At 41.3% G+C, this 25767-nt stretch overlaps 1 protein-coding gene across 1 annotated transcript; it reads right to left on the minus strand.

The window, feature by feature from the left end:
• Positions 1–7695: 7695 nt before the first annotated feature.
• Positions 7696–24870, minus strand: dusp11 (dual specificity phosphatase 11 (RNA/RNP complex 1-interacting)). The gene is made up of 10 exons (XM_034117449.1): positions 24641–24870; positions 22878–22953; positions 22675–22806; positions 21605–21728; positions 20596–20656; positions 18406–18452; positions 17257–17332; positions 16190–16315; positions 14855–15019; positions 7696–8044 (listed from the first exon to the last, which is right to left on the minus strand). The coding sequence occupies exons 1-10, from the start codon at positions 24670–24672 to the stop codon at positions 7696–7698; spliced, it is 1188 nt and encodes a 395-aa protein (XP_033973340.1). The 5' UTR covers positions 24673–24870.
• Between the last annotated feature and the right edge of the window lie 897 nt (positions 24871–25767).

A 25767-nucleotide genomic window follows, 5' to 3' on the forward strand; every position in this document is an offset into this window, starting at 1 on the left:
CTCATCCTCCGATCTGTGGCTGATAGAGAATATCTAATGTAAGCACTTTCAGAAACGTCTTATATATGACACCAACACTTCTCCAATACCTGCTTTCATTCAAGGTAAAGAAGCAGAATCTTAGAAAAGCAAAAATCTGACAAAAAGTAAAAACTGTTAGATTGTGAAAATTCTTACTTTTTTTATAAATTAGTCATTCCTGAGAACATTTTCCAAATCTGAGTAAAGTCAAAATTCTGAGAGAGAAATCAAAGTCCAAAAAAAATAGTAATTTCTGAGAAATAATTCATTGTAAAAAATAAGTCATTTTCAAACACCTGCTTTTATTTCAGGTGAAGAGGAGATTCCTGAATCACAGGTCGATGACACAGATTACAACTCTTTGGATCTGTGTTCTTCTAAGTGTGTCGCCTTGAGTTCAATTTAAATAAGATTTAGGGGATGGCTATCCACATCCCAAATTATAAGGATGGCTTTTCACATCTGGCAAAACACATTTCATCCCTAAAAGTGCTTTTTTTGGCTGTTTAGTAACAGTTTGTACACACACACACGCACGCACGCACGCACGCACGCACGCACGCACGTTCTTACATGTTGAACACAAATACCTGTACTTTCTACTTCTTACATGTTGAACACAAATACCTGTACTTTTCTACTTCTCACATGTTGAACACAAATACCTGTACTTTCTACTTCTTACATGTTGAACTCAATACCTGTACTTTCTACTTCTTACATGTTGAACACAAATACCTGTACTTTCTACTTCTTACATGTTGAACCCAAATACCTGTACTTTCTACTTCTTACATGTTGAACCCAAATACCTGTACTTTCTACTTCTTACATGTTGAACCCAAATACCTGTACTTTCTACTTCTTACATGTTGAACACAAATACCTGTACTTTCTACTTCTTACATGTTGAACACAAATACCTGTACTTCTACTTCTTACATGTTGAACTCAAATACCTGTACTTTCTACTTCTTACATGTTGAACCCAAATACCTGTACTTTCTACTTCTTACATGTTGAACCCAAATACCTGTACTTTCTACTTCTTACATGTTGAACCCAAATACCTGTACTTTCTACTTCTTACCTGTTGAACACCAAATACCTGTACTTTCTACTTCTTACATGTTGAACCCAAATACCTGTACTTTCTACTTCTTACATGTTGAACCCAAATACCTGTACTTTCTACTTCTTACATGTTGAACCCAAATACCTGTACTTTCTACTTCTTACATGTTGAACACAAATACCTGTACTTTCTACTTCTTACATGTTGAACACAAATACCTGTACTTTCTACTTCTTACATGTTGAACTCAAATACCTGTACTTTCTACTTCTTACATGTGAACACAAATACCTGTACTTTCTACTTCTTACATGTTGAAACCCAAATACCTGTACTTTCTACTTCTTACATGTTGAACCCAAATACCTGTACTTTCTACTTCTTACATGTTGAACCCAAATACCTGTACTTTCTACTACTTACATGTTGAACACAAATACCTGTACTTTCTACTTCTTACATGTTGAACACAAATACCTGTACTTTCTACTTCTTACATGTTGAACTCAAATACCTGTACTTTCTACTTCTTACATGTTGAACCCAAATACCTGTACTTTCTACTTCTTACATGTTGAACCCAAATACCTGTACTTTCTACTTCTTACATGTTGAACCCAAATACCTGTACTTTCTACTTCTCTCATTCCTTCCCAAACAGGCTGGTTCCTTTAGTTTGAATGTGTGTTTGGTGGCGTGATCATTATTATTTAGAGTCATTGCGTGCCTATTGATTTGAACACGATCCGTGTATCCATCATTTTCCTGGTCTTCTCTAAAGAAGAGGGACCAATGAAAACGTTGTCATGTTGCCAGTTGTTCAGCATGGAAACATTCATTAGCTTAACAATGACATTATTGTTCTATTAATATAAAGGGAGGTCAGGTACTCTTTAAAACAGCTGCTAGTTATGGGTACTTTTTACTGAAGTACATTTCAAAGCCCTCTTTACTTTGACTTGAGTAAAGAAGTTTAGTCAGTACTTCTACTTTCACCAGAGTATTTTTAAACACGAGTATCTGTACTTCTACTTGAGTAAAGGATGTGTATTTTTGAGCTCAGTGAATACAACGCCTCCCTCTCTTTACCTGAACAAACACTCTGAAGCTCCATCTTACGGAGTGCTAAGGAGGCCAAAAGCCGTGTAATTGCAGTCCAATTAAAAGCGACAGAGTGACTAATGCCGACCCTAACCCTCCATTTCCTGCTTCCTCTCCATCAGTCTCTCTCCAACACCTTTTGAAATGGGATGTTCAACAACCTTTTGTCCACCTCCATCCCTGCATTACTACTCCATTCTCTGCGTGGATGTGTCTGCCGTGACCTCGCCTTCTACTTCACACAGAAGAGGGCAGAGCGTGCAGTGTGTGTGTGTGTGTGTGTGTGTGTGTGTGTGTGTGTGTGTGTGTGTGTGTGTGTGTGTGTGTGTGTGTGTGTGTGTGTGTGTGTGTGTTGCCTCCTCTCCTGCTGAATCAGCTGTTTACTCAGTAATATGCAGATGCTAGTGTTTCTGTCTAATGACTACACGGCAGACAGGTCAGATAGTGAGAGTGCTTTGTAAAAATAAAAGCGAATACAAAAATATGACGGTTTAACAATGCAACAACCGTTGTTCTGATGTCCCATTATGCCATGTATTATTAGAATATTACATAATATATGGTCAAATTGTCATTCTGCAGAATAATAAACCATTCTGTTTGCTGCAGAAAGAGTACTAAAGTCAAAGCTAAGCTAAAGGTGGCTAATGTTGGGCTATAAAGGAACTACAGCACGGTCACATGACTTCACATCACCACCGCTAAGCTAAAGGTGGCTAATGTTGGGCTATAAAGGAACTACAGCACGGTCACATGACTTCACGCCACCACCCGCTAAGCTAAAGGGGGCTAATGTTGGGCTATAAAGGAACTACAGCACGGTCACATGACTTCACGTCACCACCGCTAAGCTAAAGGTGGCTAATGTTGGGCTATAAAGGAACTACAGCACGGGTCACATGACTTCACATCACCACCGCTAAGCTAAAGGTGGCTAATGTTGGGCTATAAAGGAACTACAGCACGGTCACATGACTTCACGTCACCACCGCTAAGCTAAAGGTGGCTAATGTTGGGCTATAAAGGAACTACAGCACGGTCACATGACTTCACGTCACCACCGCTAAGCTAAAGGCGGCTAATGTTGGGCTATAAAGGAACTACAGCACGGTCACAGTTATCGTGCTCTAATAAACTTGTGATTCTTTGTAAAGCAGTAAAATATGAAAACAGAGACGATAGTGGTGAATGTGAATCAGTTTCTCCAGCCGAGGAGTGCTGGCATTTAAAGAGGTTAGCCGGGTCAGACTGTATATAAACAAACACACACACAATATCTTTCCTCCTCTCCTTTCTTTTTTTCGTCTTGTCTCTTGATTCCTCTCCTATTTTTTTAGGTGTGTGTGTGTGTGTGTGTGTGTGTATACGTGTGTGTGTGTGTGTGTGTGTGTGTATACGTGTGTGTGTGTGTATACGTGTGTGTCTGTGTGTGTGTGTGTGTGTGTGTGTGTGTGTATACGTGTGTGTGTGTGTGTGTGTGTGTGTGTCTGTGTGTGTGTGTGTATGTGTGTGTGTGTGTGTGTGTGTGTGGTGTATACGTTTGTGTGTGTGTTATGTGTGTGTGTGTATGTGTGTGTGTGTGTGTGTGTGTATGTGTATGTGTGTGTATGTGTGTGTGTATACGTGTGTGTGTGTGTGTGTGTGTGTGTGTGTGTGCATTCATATTCATTTTACGCTGAAAAGGACCGAGGAATCTGTAATTAGACTCAAACGGGACCATCTCATGCATTCTGTAATTCAGTATCACTCTTAATTATCTCTGACATTATCATCTGTGTGTGTGTGTGTGTGTGTGTGTGTGTGTGTGTGTGTGTGTGTGTGTGTGTGTGTGTGTGTCAGTATGCTGTCTAAAGGGTAGATAAACACACAAACACACACAATAATTATTCATGAGCTGTCACAATGAACTCTCAGCAGCACAACCCAGAAGTAATTGAAGTAACGACACACACACACACACACACACACACACACACACACACACACACACACACACACACACACACCACACACACACACCACACACACACACACACACACACACACACACACACACACACACACACCACACACAACACACACCACACACCACAACACACACACACACACACACCACACACACCACAAAAGGTTATTTATAATCTGAACTTAACTTTACATTCTAAGCTGAAACGTACAGGATCATTTTGAGTGGATAAAAACGGTTTTTACACGTGTTTAATAATTTAAGTTATACTTTAACTTGTTGTATGATTAATTAATCTAAACCACCAGATGCTCTAACCCGATAAATGGATAAATAAATAAACGAGATGTGTGTGTACTCCACAGAGCCTGCAGCTGATGACAGATTTATTTACGTGTGTGTGGCCTGCATATGAACTATAGAAGAAGAAGATGTGATTGGGGGGTGGGGGGTGGGGGGGGGGGGGGGCGGGGGGGGGGGGGGGGGGGGGGGGGGGGGGGGGGCGCCTCAGTGGTTATCTATCTGAATGCTTCATCCCTCATAAAGCTCCTCTGAAATGTGGTTATATAAATAATTAAATAAATAAATAAATGCTTTAATGGATAAATAAATAAAAAGTGTATTAGGCAATAAATATATAAATAAATGACAATAAGAAATATCATAATTAATTAATTAATTAGTGAGTAGTAGTAATTATATAAATTAAATAAAACAAAATAATTAAAAGTATAAGTAAATGAATTAAAACAAATATTAACATGTAAATTATTAAATAAATAAACAAGAAAATTAGGCAATAAATATATAAACACATTGCAATAAAACATATCAACACATTTAAATTATGTGTAAATAAACAAATACAATATTTGTATCCATCAATTATTTAATGAATAAATTGAAAAAATGGAAAATTCTGTAAATTCTGTAAAAGTAAATTAATTAATTAATAAAAAAGGTAATAAATAAATTAAATATATTTTAACAGCTGTCTGTAAACTCACAGAGCCACAGCGCCACTCCGTGGACATCTGCAGAACTGCACCCTGACACTTTACACAGAATCAAGAAAAACTGTTCATTTCTGGATATCATTTATATATCAAATAAAGTGTTGAAAGTTACCCGTCTCTTTTAATAATTGGTATTAACTCCCCAACAAATACAAATAAAAAGGAATAGTGTGTGTGTGTGTGTGTGTGTCTCACCTGTGTGTCCAGGGCCCTTTCTCATTTCACTAATTTCCCCTCCTATCTCCTCGGTTCCCCTCCTTGACTCCTCCGCTCGCATCTCCTGTGGGCGGGACTAAGACACGAGGATAGGAGTCGAGGGGAATTAGAGGAAGGGCCCAGCTGATCATCACCATGTTGTTTTGTATCAGTGTTTCTCCCCGGAGACATGACAGTGTGACACCAACCCTCCCCATTCATTTCCCCAAGAACATTAATGAACGTCTTATATCAACTTAACACAAAAACTAAGGTTTGGTAAATTATTTATTTGTTGTAAAAACGCTTCTTGACAATACATCTCACACCGTTGGAAAGCCTGTTTATTCTCCCTTCAAATGCTCACCTGTCCTCTCTAACACGGAACACTTCAGGGACGGCACTGCAAGCCCCGCCCACACACAGGGACCGAGCTATTAGCATCACGGGTCAATACTTCGTACACACGTCTGAGTGTTTAGCTACCTTAACGTATTTATAAAAGCTCAAATGATTAAGTGCATTCATCCTCTTTTGAGAAAACTAAATAATGCCATATTTTTGCTTTATTCAAATAATGTCACTAAAATAAACACAGAATTAAAGAAGCAACCACCCAGGACTCAAGTGTTCTGAAGTGTTATGTCGAAATATGCAAATGAGGCATTAGGGGACGCTCACTTGAAATCTGCAGACACAAGCAGTTAGTGAAATAAACTCCTGGATGTGCATCAAGATGTTTTCTTTACGACAGTCTGAAAGAAGCCAAGATATATTACAGTTCCCCCGTTCAAGGAAACTTATTTTGTTTTGTGAAGTGTCTTAGAATAAAGTACATTTAAAAAATATCACTTCCAAATTCAGTGCAATCGCCCCTTCAGACGCTGTAGAGTTCAGAAAAAACTGCATCTGATTTTCATCGGTTTTATTTAAAAGTAAAGTAAAATCACCCATTCCTCGTCAGCTCGGGACGTCTCTCGTAAACACATCGGGACGTCTCTCGTGAACACATCGGGACGTCTCTCGTGAACACATCGGGACGTCTCTCGTGAACACATCGAGACGTCTCTCGTGAACACATCGGGACGTCTCTCGTGAACACATCGGGACGTCTCTCGTGAACACATCGGGACGTCTCTCGTGAACACATCGAGACGTCTCTCGTGAACACATCGGGACGTCTCTCGTGAACACATCGGGACGTCTCTCGTGAACACATCGGGACGTCTCTCGTGAACACATCGGGACGTCTCTCGTGAACACATCGGGACGTCTCTCGTGAACATATCGAGACGTCTCTCGTGAACACATCGGGACGTCTCTCATGAACACATCGGCACGTTTAGGGACAGACTTTAAAACATGAACCTCTCCTTTGAGTGGGGGATATTTAATGTTGGTACTACCTCTTTAAAAAGGGACAACCAAACCTACAGTGAGCATGAAAACTCACCCGAGCGTCATGGCAACAGTTTGCTCCTTCCTGGAAGAGGTGGAGAAAACATTGACCTTTTTTCTAGAGGTGGTGGAGAAAAAATTGGTGTCCTTTCTGGACGTGGGGGGGGGGGAAACCTCTCTCAGTCTACCCATTGGAACTTCAGTATTTTAAAACATGTGAACCTCTCCTTATATATATATATATATATATATATATATATTGTGTAATATAACTGCCGTCTTAAAGACACACTTCACCAAATCTGCAGAGAGCATGTGAACCGGTGCGAGCATTACATAAAAAGCCACATTTAAAGACCCTAAGAGACCCTTAGAGACCTTTAAAGAGCCTTAAAGATCCTTAGAGACCCTTAGAGAGCCTTAAAGATACTTAGAGACCTTTAAAGATCCTTAGAAACCTTTAAGGAGCCTTAAATACCCTTAGAGACCCTTGAAGACCCTTAAACACCCTCAGAGACCCTTAAAGAGCCTAAGAGACCCTTAGAGACCCTTAAAGAGCCTAAGAGACCCTTAGAGACCGTTATAGATCCTTAAAGATCCTTAAAGACCCTTAAACACCCTTAAACACCCTCAGAGACCCTTAAAGCGCCTAAGAGACCCTTAGAGACCCTTAAAGAGCCTAAGAGACCCTTAGAGACCTTTATAGATCCTTAAAGACCCTTAAAGACCCTTGGAGACCTTTGAAGAGCCTTGAAGAGCCTTAAAGACCCTTAGAGACCCTTAAAGACCCTTTTAAAGACCCTCAAAGACTCTCAGACTCCTGCGCATCACTGGTACTGATCATACGAGTTCTTTTTGTATGTTTGTGCGGGCTGACGAGACGTTTGGGAGCAAACCAGTCCCCCTCAGACTCCTTACTCTCGTTAGTCCAGTTTGCAGAGTAACGAGGGAGGGAGGGGGGAGCTCTGCGTCTGTCCTCCTGGAGGGGGGGGGGAGCTCTGCGTCTGTCCTCCTGGAGGGGGGGGGGAGCTCTGCGTCTGTCCTCCTGGAGGGGGGGGGGGAGCTCTGCGTCTGTCCACCTGGAGGGGGGGGGGAGCTCTGCGTCTGTCCTCCTGGAGGGGGGGGGGAGCTCTGCGTCTGTCTCCTGGAGGGGGGGGGGGAGCTCTGCGTCTGTCCACCTGGAGGGGGGGGGGAGCTCTGCGTCTGTCCACCTGGAGGGGGGGGGCTGGTGGAGGACATCTGGACCTCCTGTCTGCGCGGGGGGGAGAAAACCTACACAAAGAATAATGAAAATGTTTTAAATAAATGATCAAAAACAAAGAAACTGAGTTGAATACAATTAAAATTAAAGCTGCAAGCAGCGTTGAGCGGGTCTTCGACGCTCCGCAGGCTGTTGTCCGCACGTCGACGTCAGGCAGATGTCTCGAGGACTCGGCCGTTGGCAAACGTGGGAAGTTTCAGGCCGACGGGACAATGTATTTAGGAGTTACAGCAGTATCATAAACATTGTGTTTGATGGCGAGTGATCTGTCGCCATGGCAACGGAATTTGATGACACCCCATAATACGCCTAGATGTGTTGAGGGCTACATCGTTATCAAACCTGTGAAGTTTTGGGCCGTTTGGAGCATGTTAACTGGAGTTATGAGAAAAACCTGTTTCACGGCGACCATTTTGTTACCATAGCAACGACATTTGACGAAATCTCAAAACTGACACATATGTGTCGAGGGCTTGACGGTTAGCACACATTGGACATTTGAACACTTTTTTACCATTTACACAGGAGTTATAGCAATATCGTGCTTAACGGCGAGGGATGCGTTGCCATGGCAACAGCTTTTGAGGAAAACTCACTATTGTCATATTGAGGTGTTGAGGGCCGGACCATTAACTCTCATCTGAAGTCTGGTGCAGTTTGGACCATTTTCCATCGAGTTACAGCGACACCGTGTTTCATGGCGAGGGATCTGTCGCCATGGCAACGGCATATGATGACATCCCATAATTGGCGTAGAGCTGTTCAGGGCAGGACCATTAGCCATCATCTGATGTCTGGTGCCGTTTGGAACCTTTTCCATTGAGTTAAGACAACATTGTGTTTTATGGCGAGGGATGCGTTGCCATGGAAACGGCATACGGTGAGATCTCAGATTTCACGTAGAGCTGTTGAGGCATGGACCGGTGATATAAAAGTGAAAATTGGGGGACGATGGGACCGTGTCCATTGGAGTTACAGCGACACCGTGTTTTATGGCAAGGGATGCGTTGCCATGGTAACGCCATATTAAGTAACATCACATTTGACGTAGAGCTGTTCAGGGCCGCAGTGTTAACCATCATGTGAAGTTTGGTGGCGTTCTGAGTATGTCAGTTGGTGTTATGACATCATCGTGTTCCATGGCGAGGGATCGCCTAGCATCAAGCGAACGCGAACTTTGCCGCAAAATAACGGCTACGCCGTGCGAAAGAAAAAGACTTCCGTGATAACTTTGAATTGCCCATGTCTCGAGACGCTACGGATAAAGTCCCTGGGAGAAGATAGATTTTGTGCGGAGGACAAATCGCGTTTTTCCGACGCCAAATTCAAAATGGCCGGCTTCCTGTACGTTATTTTATACCCCTCCAAGAGGCTTTTTTGTTCGTCTCCGCACCCTAGATATGCGTAGCGAGTTTCGTTCGTTTACGTGAAAGTTAAAGTGGGGGGAATTTACGTTAAAAACGGAAGTGGGCGTGGCCTACGTAATTTTTTACGCAAAGTTCCGGAACCAATTACATATCGCAAGTTGCACCACTTCTGACGCGCGTGCAAGATTTGGTGAGTTTTCACATATGTTGCGGGGGTCAAAGGTTTATCGGTCGCTGTGCGACCGATTTCAATAGGGTCTTCGCCGACCTAGGTCTCAGACCCTAATTATATAATATAAAGAATTAAATAAATACAAATAAATAAATAATATAAATATAAAAAGCAGAGAGCATGTAAACCGGTCCGAGCAACACACAAACAGCCACATTGAATTCATAATGTCCTATTTAGAGACCCTAAGAGACCCTTATGGCGCATTTCCACTGCAGGGCCTGGCACGGCTTAGTACGGTATAGCTAGGCCTTGGTAGGCCAGGCTCACTTTATGCTGCGTCTCCATTACAGTTTAGGAACTGGGGCAGTAACTATAGTAACGCAGTGTAGGCGGAGCCGTGACGTGATCTTCAATGAGAACCACAAAACCAACATCAGCCGTTAGCTGTTAGCACTCAGAGCTCACAGCTCCTCATATCTGTTCAGAAACTAGACAGAAGTTAAACAAGTATGTCATGTGTGTCATACCATGTGTCATGGTGAATACAGTCGCTGCTTTATTTATGTCTGTAGGCCGTTGTTGTGAGTGTGGACGGTCGGAGCATACACTGCGTTAGCTTAGCCAATCTCCATTCAGAAAACACGCATTTTAAAAGGTGTGTCGCCTGCCGTCTGTCTGCAGACTTGACAAAGCATTAATTCATGGTTTTTACTAACCGGTATCAGTATGTTGTTACTTCATCATTTAGAAACGTGTATTACAATTAAATCACGGTCAAATATGTCCATCTTGTTGTAGTTGTAGCCCCCTTGCCAGCGATTCTCTCTCTAGTTTAGCATACTCAGCCCGACTCAGCCCGGTTGTTGGCCCCGATAGAACCACGATTTTGTCGGGCCAGAAAAGAGCCCTCAGGGCTCTGTCCTCGGTCCCCTCCTCTTCTCCTTGTACACAAACTCGCTCAGATCTGTCATTAGCCCGCATGGTTTTTCATACCACTGCTACGCTGACGACACCCAATTCATTCTGTCCTTTCCCCGCTCAGAGACCCAGGTCGTCGCACGCATCTCTGCTTGTCTAGCAGACATCTCTCAGTGGATGTCTGCTCACCACCTCAAGCTCAACCTTGACAAGACTCAACTGCTTTTCCTTCCGGGAAAAGAGTGTCCCACTTTTGACTAACAATCAACATCGGCCCCTCTGTTGTTTCCCCGACTCAGACTGCAAGGCATCTGGGTGTGACCCTAGATAACAACCTGTCCTTCACTGCAAGCATCGCTGCTACAACCCGCTGCTGCAGATACACTCTTTACAGCAGTTGTTCTCATCTGGTCCGGCCTCGTGACCCACTTTTTCCTTTGTCAATAAATCGCAACCCGAAATTTTGAACCACTCAAATCTATTCAACAAAAAATGGTGCTGTAATATATACGCTTTTCAGCATACATTATTAATGAAAGTGAAGTACAGTGCATACATCCCTTCACAGAACTGAAGAATACTTTTAAATAAGGTTTAATGACATGATGGACTCAAAGCTGAACTGTGTTTATAGGAGAATTTTTGAAATACTAACATATAAACTACGCATTCTGATAGGATAGGAAATAAATACATCTATTACTACCCGACATATTAATAATATTTTATGCCATTGTTTGTTTTTCACTTAGTTCTGACAGCTTGCTGCTCCACACAGAGAGAAGAGCAAAGAGGAGAGAGTCTGTGTGCATTACTTTGTGGGTAAGGGTAGATAGCCCCCATTGTTCTGTGACCTCTGACCTGTCAATCATCAAACCGGGGGTCATATTTCATCATGTGTTCATTTGTATCTGAAGTTGTACCCATGGATGTATAAAGAATAGTTCTACTGCAAAGTTATTCTCCGTGGGGACTTCCAGCAACCATCTTGATTCTGATTGGCCAGAAGACTCGAAAGAACATCAGCAAAGATGTTTCATTGAGAAGATGATCACTACGTGACAGAAGCTTTCAAAAACCGTTTATGGTCTCCGGTACTTCCAGTCCAACGCCGACTGCATGCACAGCGTTAGAACATCGGGCCTTCAAAAGAAAATGTTGACTTTTTTCCCAAAAAAAAAAAAAAAATAATAATAATAATTCTATTTGTTTTTCTTCACTCACTTCAGCGACCCGTTCGAAACAGATCGCGACCCGTTCGAAACAGGTCGCGACCCGTTCGAAACAGGTCGCGACCCGTTCGAAACAGATCGCGACCCGTTCGAAACAGCTCACGACCCGTTCGAAACAGGTCACGACCCGTTCGAAACAGGTCACGACCCGTTCGAAACAGGTCACGACCCGTTCGAAACAGGTCACGACCCACCAGTTTGAGAACCACTGCTTTACAACATCAGGAGGATACGTCCCCTCCTGACCCAGAAAGCCACACATCTTCTGGTCCAGGCTCTCGTCATCTCACGCCTAGACTACTGCATCTCCCTCCTGGCTGGTCTACCTGCATGTGCCATCCCACCTCTGCAGCTCATCCAGAATGCAGCGGCTCGTCTGGTCTTCAACCTTCCTAAATGTTCCCACACCACCCCGCTCCTCCGCTCCCTTCACTGGCTTCCAGTAACTGCTAGAATCCACTTCAAGACACTGGTACTTGCGTACCATGCTGTGAATGGATCTGGCCCTTCCTACATCCAGGACATGGTTAAACTGTACACCCCAGCACGTGCACTCCGCTCTGCATCGGCCAAACGGCTCGCTGCACCCTCACTGCGAGGGGGACCCAAGTTCCCATCAGCAGAAACACGTGGGTTTGCTATCCTGGCTCCAACATGGTGGAATGAGCTCCCCATTGACATCAGGACAGCAGAAAGCCTACACATCTTCCAGAGCAGACTGAAGACTCATCTCTTTCCACTCCACTTCGAGCAATAGAAGCACTTATATACTTATGGCGCGTTTCCACTACAGCGCGCAGCCCGGTTTAAGAGGGCTGTGACGTCAGCGGCCCGTCTTTGGTTGCGTTTCCACTTGGCCTAGTACCGGCCGGCGGGTCCTAATTCACAGTTTTTCTGGCCTCATAAAATCGTGGGTCTAGGGCCAGAGACAACGAGGCTGAGTCGGGCTGAGTATGCTAAACTAGAGAGAGCATCGCTGGCAAGGGGGCAACAACTACAACAAGATGGACATATTTGACCGTGATTTAATTGTAATACACGTTTCTAAATGATGAAGTAACAACATACTGATACCGGTTAGTAAAAACCATGAATTAATGCTTTGTCAAGTCTGCAGACAGACGGCAGGAGAAACACCTTTTAAAATGCGTGTTGTCTAAATGGAGATTGGCTAAGCTAACGTTGTATATGCTCCGACCGTCCACACTCACAACAACGGCCTACAGACATAAATAAAGCAGCGACTGTACTCGCCATGACACAGGCAGTCTGTGGTTTGTACTTGTTTAACTTTTGTCTAGTTTCTGAACAGATATGAGGAGCTGTGAGCTCTGAGTGCTAACAGCTAACGGCTGTGTTGTTTTTCTGGGGTTCTCTGAAGATGACGTCACGGCTCCGCCTACACTGCGTTACTATAGATACTGCCCCAGTTCCTAAACTGTAATGGAAATGCGCCATAAAGTGAGCCAGGCCTAACGAGGCCCAGCCATACCGAGCGGGGCCGAGCGAGGCCGTGTAGTGGAAACGCGCCATAACAAAGCACTTATATGCTAACAAAGGACTGGCTTATCTAAAGCTAGTTGAGTAGCACTTGAAATGTTTTGGCTCTATGAAACCTGATGTACTTATGGCGCATTTCCACTACACGGTCGGCCTCGGCCACGCTCGGTACGGCTCGGTACGGCTTGGCCGCGTTGGGCCTTAACAGGGCCGACTCACTTCATGCTGCGCTTCCATTACAGTTTAGGAACTGGGGTAGTTACTATAGTAACGCAGTGTAGGCGGAGCCGTGACGTCATCTTCAATGAGAACCCCAGAAAACCAACACAGCCGTTAGCTGTTAGCACTCAGAGCTCACAGCTCCTCATATCTGTTCAGAAACTAGACAGAAGTGAAACAAGTACAAACCACAGACTGCCTGTGTCATGGTGAATACAGTCGCTGCTTTATTTATGTCTGTATAGGCCGTTGTTGTGAGTGTGGACGGTCGGAGCATATACTGCGTTAGCTTAGCCGATCTCCATTTAGAAAACACGCATTTTAAAAGGTGTTTCTCCTGCCGTCTGTCTGCAGACTTGACAAAGCATTAATTCATGGTTTTTACTAACCGGTATCAGTATGTTGTTACTTCATCATTTTGAAACGTGTATTACAATTAAATCACGGTCAAATATGTCCATCTTGTTGTAGTTGTAGCCCCCTTGCCAGCGATTCTCTCTCTAGTTTAGCATACTCAGCCCGACTCAGCCCTGTTTGTTGGCCCCGATAGAACCACAATTTTCTCGGGACAGAAAAGAGGTGAAAAAGTGGCCCCGGGCCGGGCCGTAACTGGGCCTAGTGGAAGCACAACCAAAAACGGGTACGGCACGACACGGCACGCTTAAAGCGAGCTCCGCGCTGTAGTGGAAATGCGCCATTAGAGACCCTTAAAGACCCTTCAATACCCTTAAAGACCTTTAGAGACTTTTAAAGAAATTTAGCGACCCTTAGAGACCCTTAAAGACCCTTGTAGAGATTTTTTTTTAAATAAATAATAAAAAACAAAGAAAATTTGATAAATAAAATAAATTAATAAATAAAACATTATTATGAAATATACAAAATAAATAAATACAAATAAAATAAATAATATTAAATATAAAAAAGCAAAGAAAACATTAATAAAAGATAAAACATTTATAAAATAACAATCAAAAAGAAATGATGGTAAAAATACAATAATAATAATAAATAAAATAATCTGTGTTTTATGGTAGAAGATATAAAAATAAATATTTGTTTTAATGACCATGTCACTAGATCTGACAGATATGAAGCTGAAATATTTGTTTTGTTTTTATACAGCACCTGCATTTTCTCCTGTTATTGTGTTGTGTGGGGAAATCAATAAATAAAAAATGTAATAAATAATAAAAAAACTAAGAAAGTGGGATAATTAAATAAAATAATAAATAAAATAATATACCAAATTAAATAAATAATATAAAAATTGCTTTTTTATATTATTTATTTCATTTGGTATATTATTTTATATTATTATAGACAATATTAATAAAATAAAAAATAATAACAAACAATTATAAATTATAGTAAAAATACAGTAATAATAATAATAATAATGAAACCGACCTCCTATCCTGGCGCGGTGGAGAGAACCTGGGTCTCCTCCACTGGTCTTCAGGCGGGGGGGCGGTCCGTCGATACTGGTTGAAATGTTCTCCGTGGGGTTGAGGGTTAGGAAGAAGGCCGTTTTGTGGATGTGAGCGATGGCTCGTTGCTCTGGGAGGAAAATATCTGCAGGAGAGGATATTTAAAGGAAGATAATTATAAGGGTCCTTTTGTAACGTCTTAAAACTTTCCTTAGAATATTTTATGAATTGTAAGATGTCCTTGCTTTGAAAAGCGCATCTGAATAGAATGAATTATAATAAGAGGACCCCTATTTTTCAACACACACCACACACACACACACACCACACACACACACACACCACACACACACACACACACACACACACACACACACACACACACACACACACACACACACACACACACCCACACACAACCCACACCCACACACACACACACACACACACACACACAACACAACACACACACACACACACACACACACACACACATACACACACACCACACACACACACAACACACACACAACACACACACACCACACACACAACCACACACACACCACACACACACACAACACACACACCACACACACACACACACCACACACACCCTTTATCCTCCCCCCTCCGTCAGGTGGAGAATGTAATTGATGTGGTTTAACTGGCGTGTGTTTGATATCTTATCCTGTGTGTGTGTGTGTGTGCGTGTGCGTGTGCGTGTGCGTGTGCGTGTGCGTGTGCGTGTGCGTGTGCGTGTGCGTGTGCGTGTGCGTGTGCGTGTGCGTGTGCGTGTGTGTGTGTGTGTGTGTGTGTGTTGAATTGCATCAGTCCGGTCTGATTTCTTCTCAGTAATTGAATTATTGCAGCAGTGCTGAAACACGCAAATCACTCCAATCTAAACCCAGCTCCTCCCGGTTAACCTCTCCGTGTTTCGCAGGCGGAGGTCATTCGATCCGCTGCTCCTCTGAAACACAGACGGCTCTCAAAAGGTTCCAAGATATACCGAAAACCCTCGAGTGTTTTAACGTCTGAGGGGATTTCACTCAGAGAGGCAATGAACGTGGAGTCATTTCACACTTCTTCTGCGTCCCATCCTGTTTTCACTTCTAAAATGATGTGTCGCTCTGATTTGATTTGATTATTTCCAGAGATGGGTACAGAGGCTTAAATTGGTGCTGGTTTCTGATTGCTCCTTTGGCGCCATCTAGTGGTGTGACTGTGTAATTACATCAAACATATAGAATATAATGTTTTTTTAAACCTGTCTTGTATTCGGGTCAATACGGTAATTATTAAAGTAGTGTTCTACCTGTGTTGATGGGATTCTCTGCTAGGCGGCCATCTCTCCTCTCTTGACTCAGAGATGATGTCACTCGGCCGATGTGAAGCGAGGCCTCTGATTGGCTCCTGCTCCGACTCATCCATCCCATCATTACTGTTTAAAACACAAAGCACAGATCAACGACTGCACTGAATGATGATCAATGGGAGAGGCTTTATTATTAACTTCAGAAACATCTCATCCATGAGGATACATTTAAATCACACTGCGGCTGTTATAAACAAATGGATATATAAATAGCATTAAAACTAAATGTATGAATAGAAAACAAAACAATGAAAGAAAAAAAGAAAAACAAATAGAATTTAATTTAAAAAATACATTTAAAGAAAAATTAAAAAGAAAGAAAAATAAATTAATAGAATAAAATAGAAAAAGACAAGTAAATGGAAAAAACTCTAATAAAACTAATAAAAAAAAAAAAAAAATTATTTTTGTGGATCTGGTTCTTATATTTATTTTACAATTGTTGGTATTATTTCATGTGAGTGTGATAAGATTGACTTTAAGAAGCAAATGTGTTTTATATCACACTGGGTGTTTCTCAATGTCGAGGAAGGATGCTCCAGAGCCACTATTTCAAGGAAGCTACGTCATCGAGTCCCGCCGAAGGACTGTTCCAATGCCAGGAAGGATTCTTGCCTAGCCTCTGGGTGTGTCTCAATGTCGAGGACGCTTCCTTGGTGGGATAAGTCCCTCCGAGTCAGGTCCTTCAGAGGCTAGGCAAGAATCCTTCCTGGCATTCGGAGAACGAAGAATGGAACAGTCTAGCAAGTGTGCAGGTGTGCGTCATATGAGAGGCCCCGCCTTAAATGTTCCGCCAAAGATTTGGGAAATTGGTCCCACCAAGGAAGCGTCCTCGACATTGAGAAACACCTGCAATGTCTGCAAAATATGTCAATCTTTAAAAAGGACCGGTTCTTGTGCAAAGTGCAAAGTGCAAAGTGCAAAGTGCAGAGTGCAAAGTGCAAAGTGCAAAGTGCAAAGTGCAAAGTGCAAAGCATAAAGTCTGGAAGCATTTGAACATGAATCACCTCCTCTTGGGTCCTCTCTGCAGGTCCTGCAGGTAGTTCTGCCTCTCCACCGCGTGACCTCGAGACGAGTTGAACACTGACAGAAGTAAACATGAGTCAATGACATGAAAAATAATAACATTACATAAATACGTTAAATTTAAAATATATTATCAATATAGTTGAACACAAGAGAAGTAAAGATGAGGATATGAGATGATATTACAATTAAAATAAAATTAATTAATTAATTAATTAAATTAAATAAAAAAATATTATCAAATGGATAAATAGAGAAAAGAAAATTAATACAAAGAGAAAATATGAAATATTAGGAAAAAAATTAATTGTTTATTTCTCAGATTTCTATGAAATTAAGTCAAAATTCGGACTTTATTTTCTGAATTCTTTGATTTTCAATTAAAACTGAATTCTGAGAAAAAAGGCAAAATTATGAAAAAAACGATTTGTTCTCAGAATTTTGAGAAAAAAGAAATTGTGGAATTCTTAGATTTTAAGAGAAATGAAGAGGAAAAAAGTAAAAATGCAAAAAAAAAAAAAAAAAAAACATATTTTTATGGATTTCTTAGATTTTCTGAAACTGAAAGTCAAAATTCTGAGAAAAATAAAAAAATTAATTTTCTGAAAATAAACAGAATTATTCATTTCTCAGAATTCTAAGAAATAAAATATATTCTGAGAAAAATAAATAATTCTGACTTTTCTAATCTAAACCCTGAGGAATTCTGAAGAAAAGTTCATTCAGTTTTTCAGAAAAAACATATTATTTATTTCTCAGAAAGAAAAGTCACATTTTGAAAAACCTCAAATTCCAGATTTCTTTTGGGGGAATTCTAAGATTTCCAGAAGAAATGAAATTGTTTATTTTTCATTATTTCTCATAATTCTGAGAGAAAGAGGAAAAATCTGCAACAAAAAATAAAGAAATTCAAATACGTAAAAAAAAACGTAACATTTATTTCAAACGTCAAGATTTTGAGAAAAGTCCAAATTCTGACTTTTTTCAGAAAAATACATTATTATTTATTTCGTTGTAAATTCAGAGAAAAAATTAAAAAATTGTAAGAAAATATGAGAAAATCTGAAAAAAGAGTAAATAAATACAATTAAATAAAAAGATAAATCTAATGAAGAGACATCAGTACTCACAGTCCACGGCCTCTTTAGGATCCATCCCATCGACATCGATCAGATACCTGCAGCAGAACAGGTGTTCAGACACAGCTCAAACACCTCCCCCGGTCAAACAAACGCTCCCACATTACCCCGATACTCAGATCTCTTCACTGGCTCCCTGTAGCTTATCGGATCTAGGCCTGTCACGATAATTAATTTTGTTGGACGATACATTTTCCTGGAAATTATTGCGATAAACGATAATCCATCCATATATCTATCGATAGATAGATAGATAGATAGATAGATAGAGAGAGAGAGAGAGAGAGAGAGAGAGAGAGAGAGAGAGAGAGCTCTGTTTTCCAGCCTGAGTCTATTTAATTTATTGTTTTGGTTTGGGTTTGATTTATTTATTATAATTGTATTAATTTGTTTTATTTATTATATATCATTTATATATTTTAATATTATTTCACATTTCATTTGCAATGTTGAATGTTGAATAAAAAGTTATGTAATGTTAATGTGCTACATATCCACACAAACAAACAAAGTGTGCAATCCAATGAATGTTAATCTAACTGGGTTTTGATAGACAACATATCTCTTTTTCTTCTCTCAATTATTATGTTTTCGAGCAAGGAACACCAACATGTTTGCATTGTCGGGCAAATGCATGTTTGATTGCAAACTGTCGGGAAGGTGGGGGCTCTCCATCTCCAGCTGCCGTGTTTGCTCCTGGGAAAACGGGATGGGGTGGTTGTGTTTTAGGTGTAGTTTAAAATACGTGGTATTGCTGGCTTTTGTCGCTACCTTTTTTAAACAAATGCGACACACCGCCCGGCTCATACAAGTCCGTAGGCTCGCCTCGTTGATTTGGCTTGAATCCAAAATACTGCCACACCGGAGAATCGAGATGTGTAGTTAGGTTTTGTAACCAATTCCATTTCACTTTAAATTCCCCGCGAGTCACACGTTGTCTCCCGCTTGTCGCTATTTTATTAATTTGGCTGCTGCACGTGCACACGGAGTGTCCTGACCTGGCTGTGTGTCTGCCCCGCCCCTCACAGCGCACGTGGCCGGCAGCCACAGCGCTCCTGGCTAAAATGCTGGTCACATCGTCATGTAAACGGCAATTTATCGAGCTCAGAAAAGTTATCGATTCCATTTTGATTTATCGTACGATAAGTCAATTTATCGATTATCGCGACAGGCCTAATCGGATCCAGTTCAAAATCCTGACTCTCACCTACAGAGCACTGTGCGGTCAGACTCCTGCATGGGGCCGACCTAATCCATCCATACACCAGCCAGTCAGACTCCTGCATGTGGCCGACCTAATCCATCCATACACCAGCCAGTCAGACTCCTGCATGTGGCCGACCTAATCCATCCATACACCAGCCAGTCAGACTCCTGCATGTGGCCGACCTAATCCATCCATACACCAGCCAGTCAGACTCCTGCATGTGGCTGACCTAATCCATCCGTACACCAGCCCGCCCACTCAGGTCACACATGCTCAGTCTACTGTCTGTCCCCCGTACCCACCTTCAGACCCGCGGTGATCGAGCGTTCGAGGCCGTGGCTCCTAAGCTATGGAACGCTCTGCCCGCTCATCTACGGTCTGCTGACTCCTTTAAAACTAATTTAAAGACGTTCCTGTGTGGGCGGGCGTTTGGGTAACCGCTGTGCTCGATTTTATTCCATTTAATACTTTGACTTTATTTAGTTTTCATTGTGTTTTTATGACTTCTTAACGCGTGGCTTGTTTGGTCATTTAACATTGTAATAATAATAGCTTGCATTTATATAGCGCCTTTCAAGGTGACCCAAGGTCGCTTTACAAGTAATAGTAAAGCGACCGTGGGTCATCATGTACGATTCCTATGATGATGGTTTATTGTTTTATTAAGCACTTTGTGACTTTGTCTGTGAAAAGCACTTTATAAACTTGACTTACTTTAGACTTACTTACTTACACCACATCACAAACACAATCTAACCAAGGAAAACAGAATCAGAGAAAATAATGTTTTTACTTTTTTCATATTTCGGATAAATTAACATTTCTGTATTTTTATTATTATCATCTTTTATCACATTTAAAAAATGGCTTTAATAATCAAAATGCTCAACATTATTTCTCTGTATTCATTCCCTTGGAACTGAGCAATCTGTTTAGTTCATATCTATAGTATTCATAAGATGATGATGTCCCACCTGCAGATGAGGTACCCGGTGCGGTTCAGCCCGTGCGTGCAGTGCACTCCCACCAGCTTCTCTGCAACACAACACACACACATGGAAATGTTGTTTCTCTCCTTTAATTATTTTTCTTATTTAATTCCTTTGCGGTTAAACAACAGAAAAACATTCAATTCAAGCCTTTTAGAAATCATATAAAAGTATTTTGAGGAACCGTCAGAGCGTCCTGGATATCTGCAGTAACATGTGTTTCTCCTGAGAAGTGAAGCCGCTCTGAGGACAAACTTTGCTCACTGACGCAGAGGCTGTGAGAGAACATTTGACATGGGGGGGGAAAAGGGGGGTCAAGAGGTCATGCAGGGTGGCAAAGGGGGGTCAAGAGGTCATGCAGGGTGGCATGGGGGGTCAAGAGGTCATGCAGGGTGCCATGGGGGGTTAAGAGGTCATGCAGGGTGGCATGGGGGGTTAAGAGGTCATGCAGGGTGCCATGGGGGGGCCGACAGTACGTGGTATTTTATACTGTATAACCTATTTATTGTTAAGTCATGGCCTAACACAAGTGTTCTTGACGCACAAGAGAAACCAGGTGTTCAGAGAAACTAACTAACATATATATAAAACAGCAGAAAGTACTCATGATACCTAGAACTCTGTGTACTGTGAGTACAGTCAGTAAGTACTTAGTTATAATGAAGTACACAGATGACATCACCAGTGGCGTCGCCTGGCCTGGGCATTCGGGGCTTTAGCCGCCAGTGATGTGAGGCGTATAAATAATAAAGTCTGTACTGAACTCCACGTTTTAAAGATATTTCATATTGTAAATCAAAACAATAAAAAAACAGAATCATACCGCCAACCAATCAGAGCTAAGCTCACCCCATGGTCATGCTACCAAACACCAGCTGCCCTAAACACCATCACTGTGACACTCAGCAGAGCAGCCCATTACCAGTGTGTGTGCCTTTAAATCACGTTTTCTGACATGTCCGTCCCTGACTAACGTTCATCACCAGCGTCTCACCGTTGTTGGCGTTTTCTCGCAGAAATGTTCGTACGGCGCGTTTGAAGCTCAGGATCGTGTCGTCGCCGGGAACCTCGTGACCTGCCGTGAAGATTTTTACAAACAAAAGAGACTCCGGGACGTCCTGCACACACAGATTATTATTATTATTATAATTATTATTATGTTCAGGTGTATATCAGTATGTAGTGTCTCTACTTTAAAGAGTCCTCTCCTGCTGATGTTCAGGTGTATATCAGTATGTAGTGTCTCTACTTTAAAGAGTCCTCTCCTGCTGATGTTCAGGTGTATATCAGTATGTAGTGTCTCTACTTTAAAGAGTCCTCTCCTGCTGATGTTCAGGTGTATATCAGTATGTAGTGTCTCTACTTTAAAGAGTCCTCTCCTGCTGATGTTCAGGTGTATATCAGTATGTAGTGTCTCTACTTTAAAGAGTCCTCTCCTGCTGATGTTCAGGTGTATATCAGTAGTGTCTCTACTTTAAATAGTCCTCTCCTGCTGATGTTCAGGTGTATATCAGTATGTAGTGTCTCTACTTTAAAGAGTCCTCTCCTGCTGATGTTCAGGTGTATATCAGTATGTAGTGTCTCTACTTTAAAGAGTCCTCTCCTGCTGATGTTCAGGTGTATATCAGTATGTAGTGTCTCTACTTTAAAGAGTCCTCTCCTGCTGATGTTCAGGTGTATATCAGTATGTAGTGTCTCTACTTTAAAGAGTCCTCTCCTGCTGATGTTCAGGTGTATATCAGTATGTAGTGTCTCTACTTTAAAGAGTCCTCTCCTGCTGATGTTCAGGTGTATATCAGTATGTAGTGTCTCTACTTTAAAGAGTCCTCTCCTGCTGATGTTCAGGTGTATATCAGTATGTAGTGTCTCTACTTTAAAGAGTCCTCTCCTGATGATGTTCAGGTGTATATCAGTATGTAGTGTCTCTACTTTAAAGAGTTCTCTCCTGCTGATGTTCAGGTGTATATCAGTATATAGTGTCTCTACTTTAAAGAGTCCTCTCCTGCTGATGTTCAGGTGTGTATCAGTATGTAGTGTCTCTACTTTAAAGAGTGACGGTGATACCTGTATGGAGTAGTATCTGGTGGTGAAGGTCAGGTCGATGATGAGACCCAGGTCCAGCCTCTGCTTCTGAACAGACTCCAGGAGCTCCCAGAGCCCGAACACCTCGGAGCTCTGCAGCTGACGGTTCAACGCCTGGGGGGGGGCAGACAGTTAAATCTGCATTCCCACAAACAAATAAAATGTTCTGTGAGTTAAGTGCTGACCTGCTTCAGAGGCACTTTGAAGGCGATGAAACGCGTCCCGGGAAGCTTCCTCCCCACAGATTTATAATCCAGCCATCTGAAGGAGAGAGGACACATCAGAACATCAGACATCTACCAAGTACTCAGATCTTGTAAAAGTAGAAGTACTCAGATCTTGTACTTGAGTAAAAGTGGAAGTACTCAGATCTTGTACTTGAGTAAAAGTAGAAGTACTCAGATCTTGTACTTGAGTAAAAGTAGAAGTACTCAGATCTTGTACTTGAGTAAAAGTGGAAGTACTCAGATCTTGTACTTGAGTAAAAGTAGAAGTACTCAGATCTTGTACTTGAGTAAAAGTAGAAGTACTCAGATCTTGTACTTGAGTAAAAGTGGAAGTACTCAGATCTTGTACTTGAGTAAAAGTAGAAGTACTCAGATCTTGTTCTTGAGTAAAAGTGGAAGTACTCAGATCTTGTACTTGAGTAAAAGTAGAAGTACGCAGGTCTTGTACTTGAGTAAAAGTAGAAGTACTCAGATCTTGTACTTGAGTAAAAGTGGAAGTACTCAGATATTGTACTTGAGTAAAAGTAGAAGTACTCAGATATTGTACTTGAGTAAAAGTACTCAGATCTTGTACTTGAGTAAAAGTAGAAGTACTCAGATCTTGTACTTGAGTAAAAGTGGAAGTACTCAGATCTTGTACTTGAGTAAAAGTAGAAGTACGCAGGTCTTGTACTTGAGTAAAAGTAGAAGTACTCAGATCTTGTACTTGAGTAAAAGTGGAAGTACTCAGATATTGTACTTGAGTAAAAGTAGAAGTACTCAGATATTGTACTTGAGTAAAAGTACTCAGATCTTGTACTTGAGTAAAAGTAGAAGTACTCAGATCTTGTACTTGAGTAAAAGTGGAAGTACTCAGATCTTGTACTTGAGTAAAAGTAGAAGTACGCAGGTCTTGTACTTGAGTAAAAGTGGAAGTACTCAGATCTTGTACTTGAGTAAAAGTAGAAGTACTCAGATCTTGTACTTGAGTAAAAGTAGAAGTACTCAGATCTTGTACTTGAGTAAAAGTAGAAGTACTCAGATCTTGTACTTGAGTAAAAGTAGAAGTACTCAGATCTTGTACTTGAGTAAAAGTGGAAGTACTCAGATCTTGTTCTTGAGTAAAAGTAGAAGTACTCAGGTCTTGTACTTGAGTAAAAGTAGAAGGACTCAGATCTTGTACTTGAGTAAAAGTAGAAGTACTCAGGTCTTGTACTTGAGTAAAAGTAGAAGTACCAGAGTGTAGGAATACTCTGTTTCAGTAAAAGTCCTGCATTCAAAATGTTCCTCAAGTGAAAGTAGAAAAGTATTCTCATCAAAATATAGTGAAAGTAGCGACAGTAAAAGTAGTCATTGTGCAGATTGGTCCATTTCAGAATAATATATATGATATGTTTTATAATGATTGATCATGAAAGTGTTCTCAAAGCTGGTAAAGGTGCAGCTAGTTTGAATGACTTTGTATACTGCAGGGTAGCTTGTGGATTTACTCCAGGTGGAACTAAAGTCTGATTTAACACTTGATTATATTTCACATCATTCATCCACATCTGTGAAGTAACTAAAGGTATTAAATACATGTAGTGGAGGAAAAGTACACCATGTACCTCTGAACTGTAGAGGAGTAGAAGTACACAGTAGCAGGTAATCTAAACAGTCAGGTAAAGTACAAGTACCTCAGAGTTATACTTAGGTACTGAGTGAATGTACTGAGTTTCGTTAACCCTCGTAATCTCGCTCACCTGTCCGGGATCCCGTTCCTCTTCTTGGACATTTTAAACCTCTTTAAAACGTCCCCACGTGTTTGATCCGTGTTCCTCTTCAGGCGGGATGCTTATTAAATATCCCCGAGGTGCACTCACTGACCAAGAGGACGGGAAACGTATCTTTGGTTATTTTAAAACTTTATTTTAATAAAAATCCCATTTTTTAAAAAGCCTGTTGTTGTAGCTGCTGGTTGCAGTCGCGGGTGGATGACGTATTTACTCTTCTTCGATGGTTATTATTATGGATGTGGCATTACTGCCCTCTGCTGGCCGGAGGATACAACCACGTTTAAAATGTAATACAACTGAAGGACATACAGGTTTTTTCAGTTGCTATTAACACACTAAAATGCAGACTAAGCACTTTCCTTTCCTCCGTTTTTTGTTAAAATATTTTCATTTTCCTCAAAGTTTTCCTTTCCATTCACTGTGTTTGACAGACACATCATTTTGTTTACACAACTGTAACTATGTGTTGCTCATGAATGTTGCACCGATTAGTTTTGGAGGAAAATAAAAGAATAACAACAGTATATTTGTATTTCTGCACATATTTCTGTAGACTTGAACAATCTTTATATGCAGAATTCTCAACATACAGATCACCATAAAAGATGAGTGTTCTTCAGATGAAGCACCACAGTGTGTCGTCGCACACAGAGTCTTGTCCTGTCAGTGAAGTGTGTGCCATTTGGGGAAGAAGTTAGGTTTTGGTGAGTGTTTCTGTGGTGTTGGGTGCAGGGCTTCATTCTGCAGGATTATATATGAGGTGACCTTTGGGTCTGTGGTTTGAGAATTGTGTTTAGTGTTTCATGATAATAATATAATACCAGCGTTTTACTACTACCACTACTAATACTACTATTACTACTAGGCTACTACTACTAGGCTACTACTACTAGGCTACTACCAGGCTACTACTAATACTACTACTAGAACTACTACTACTACTACTACTACTACCACTACTACCACTACTACTACCACTACTACCACTACTACCACTACTACCACTACTACTACTACTACTACTACTACTACTACTACTAATAATACTACTACTACTACTACCACTACTACCACTACCACTACTACCACTACTA

This window comes from Trematomus bernacchii, unplaced genomic scaffold (genome assembly GCF_902827165.1).
Source record: "Trematomus bernacchii unplaced genomic scaffold, fTreBer1.1, whole genome shotgun sequence".
NCBI lineage: Eukaryota > Metazoa > Chordata > Actinopteri > Perciformes > Nototheniidae > Trematomus > Trematomus bernacchii.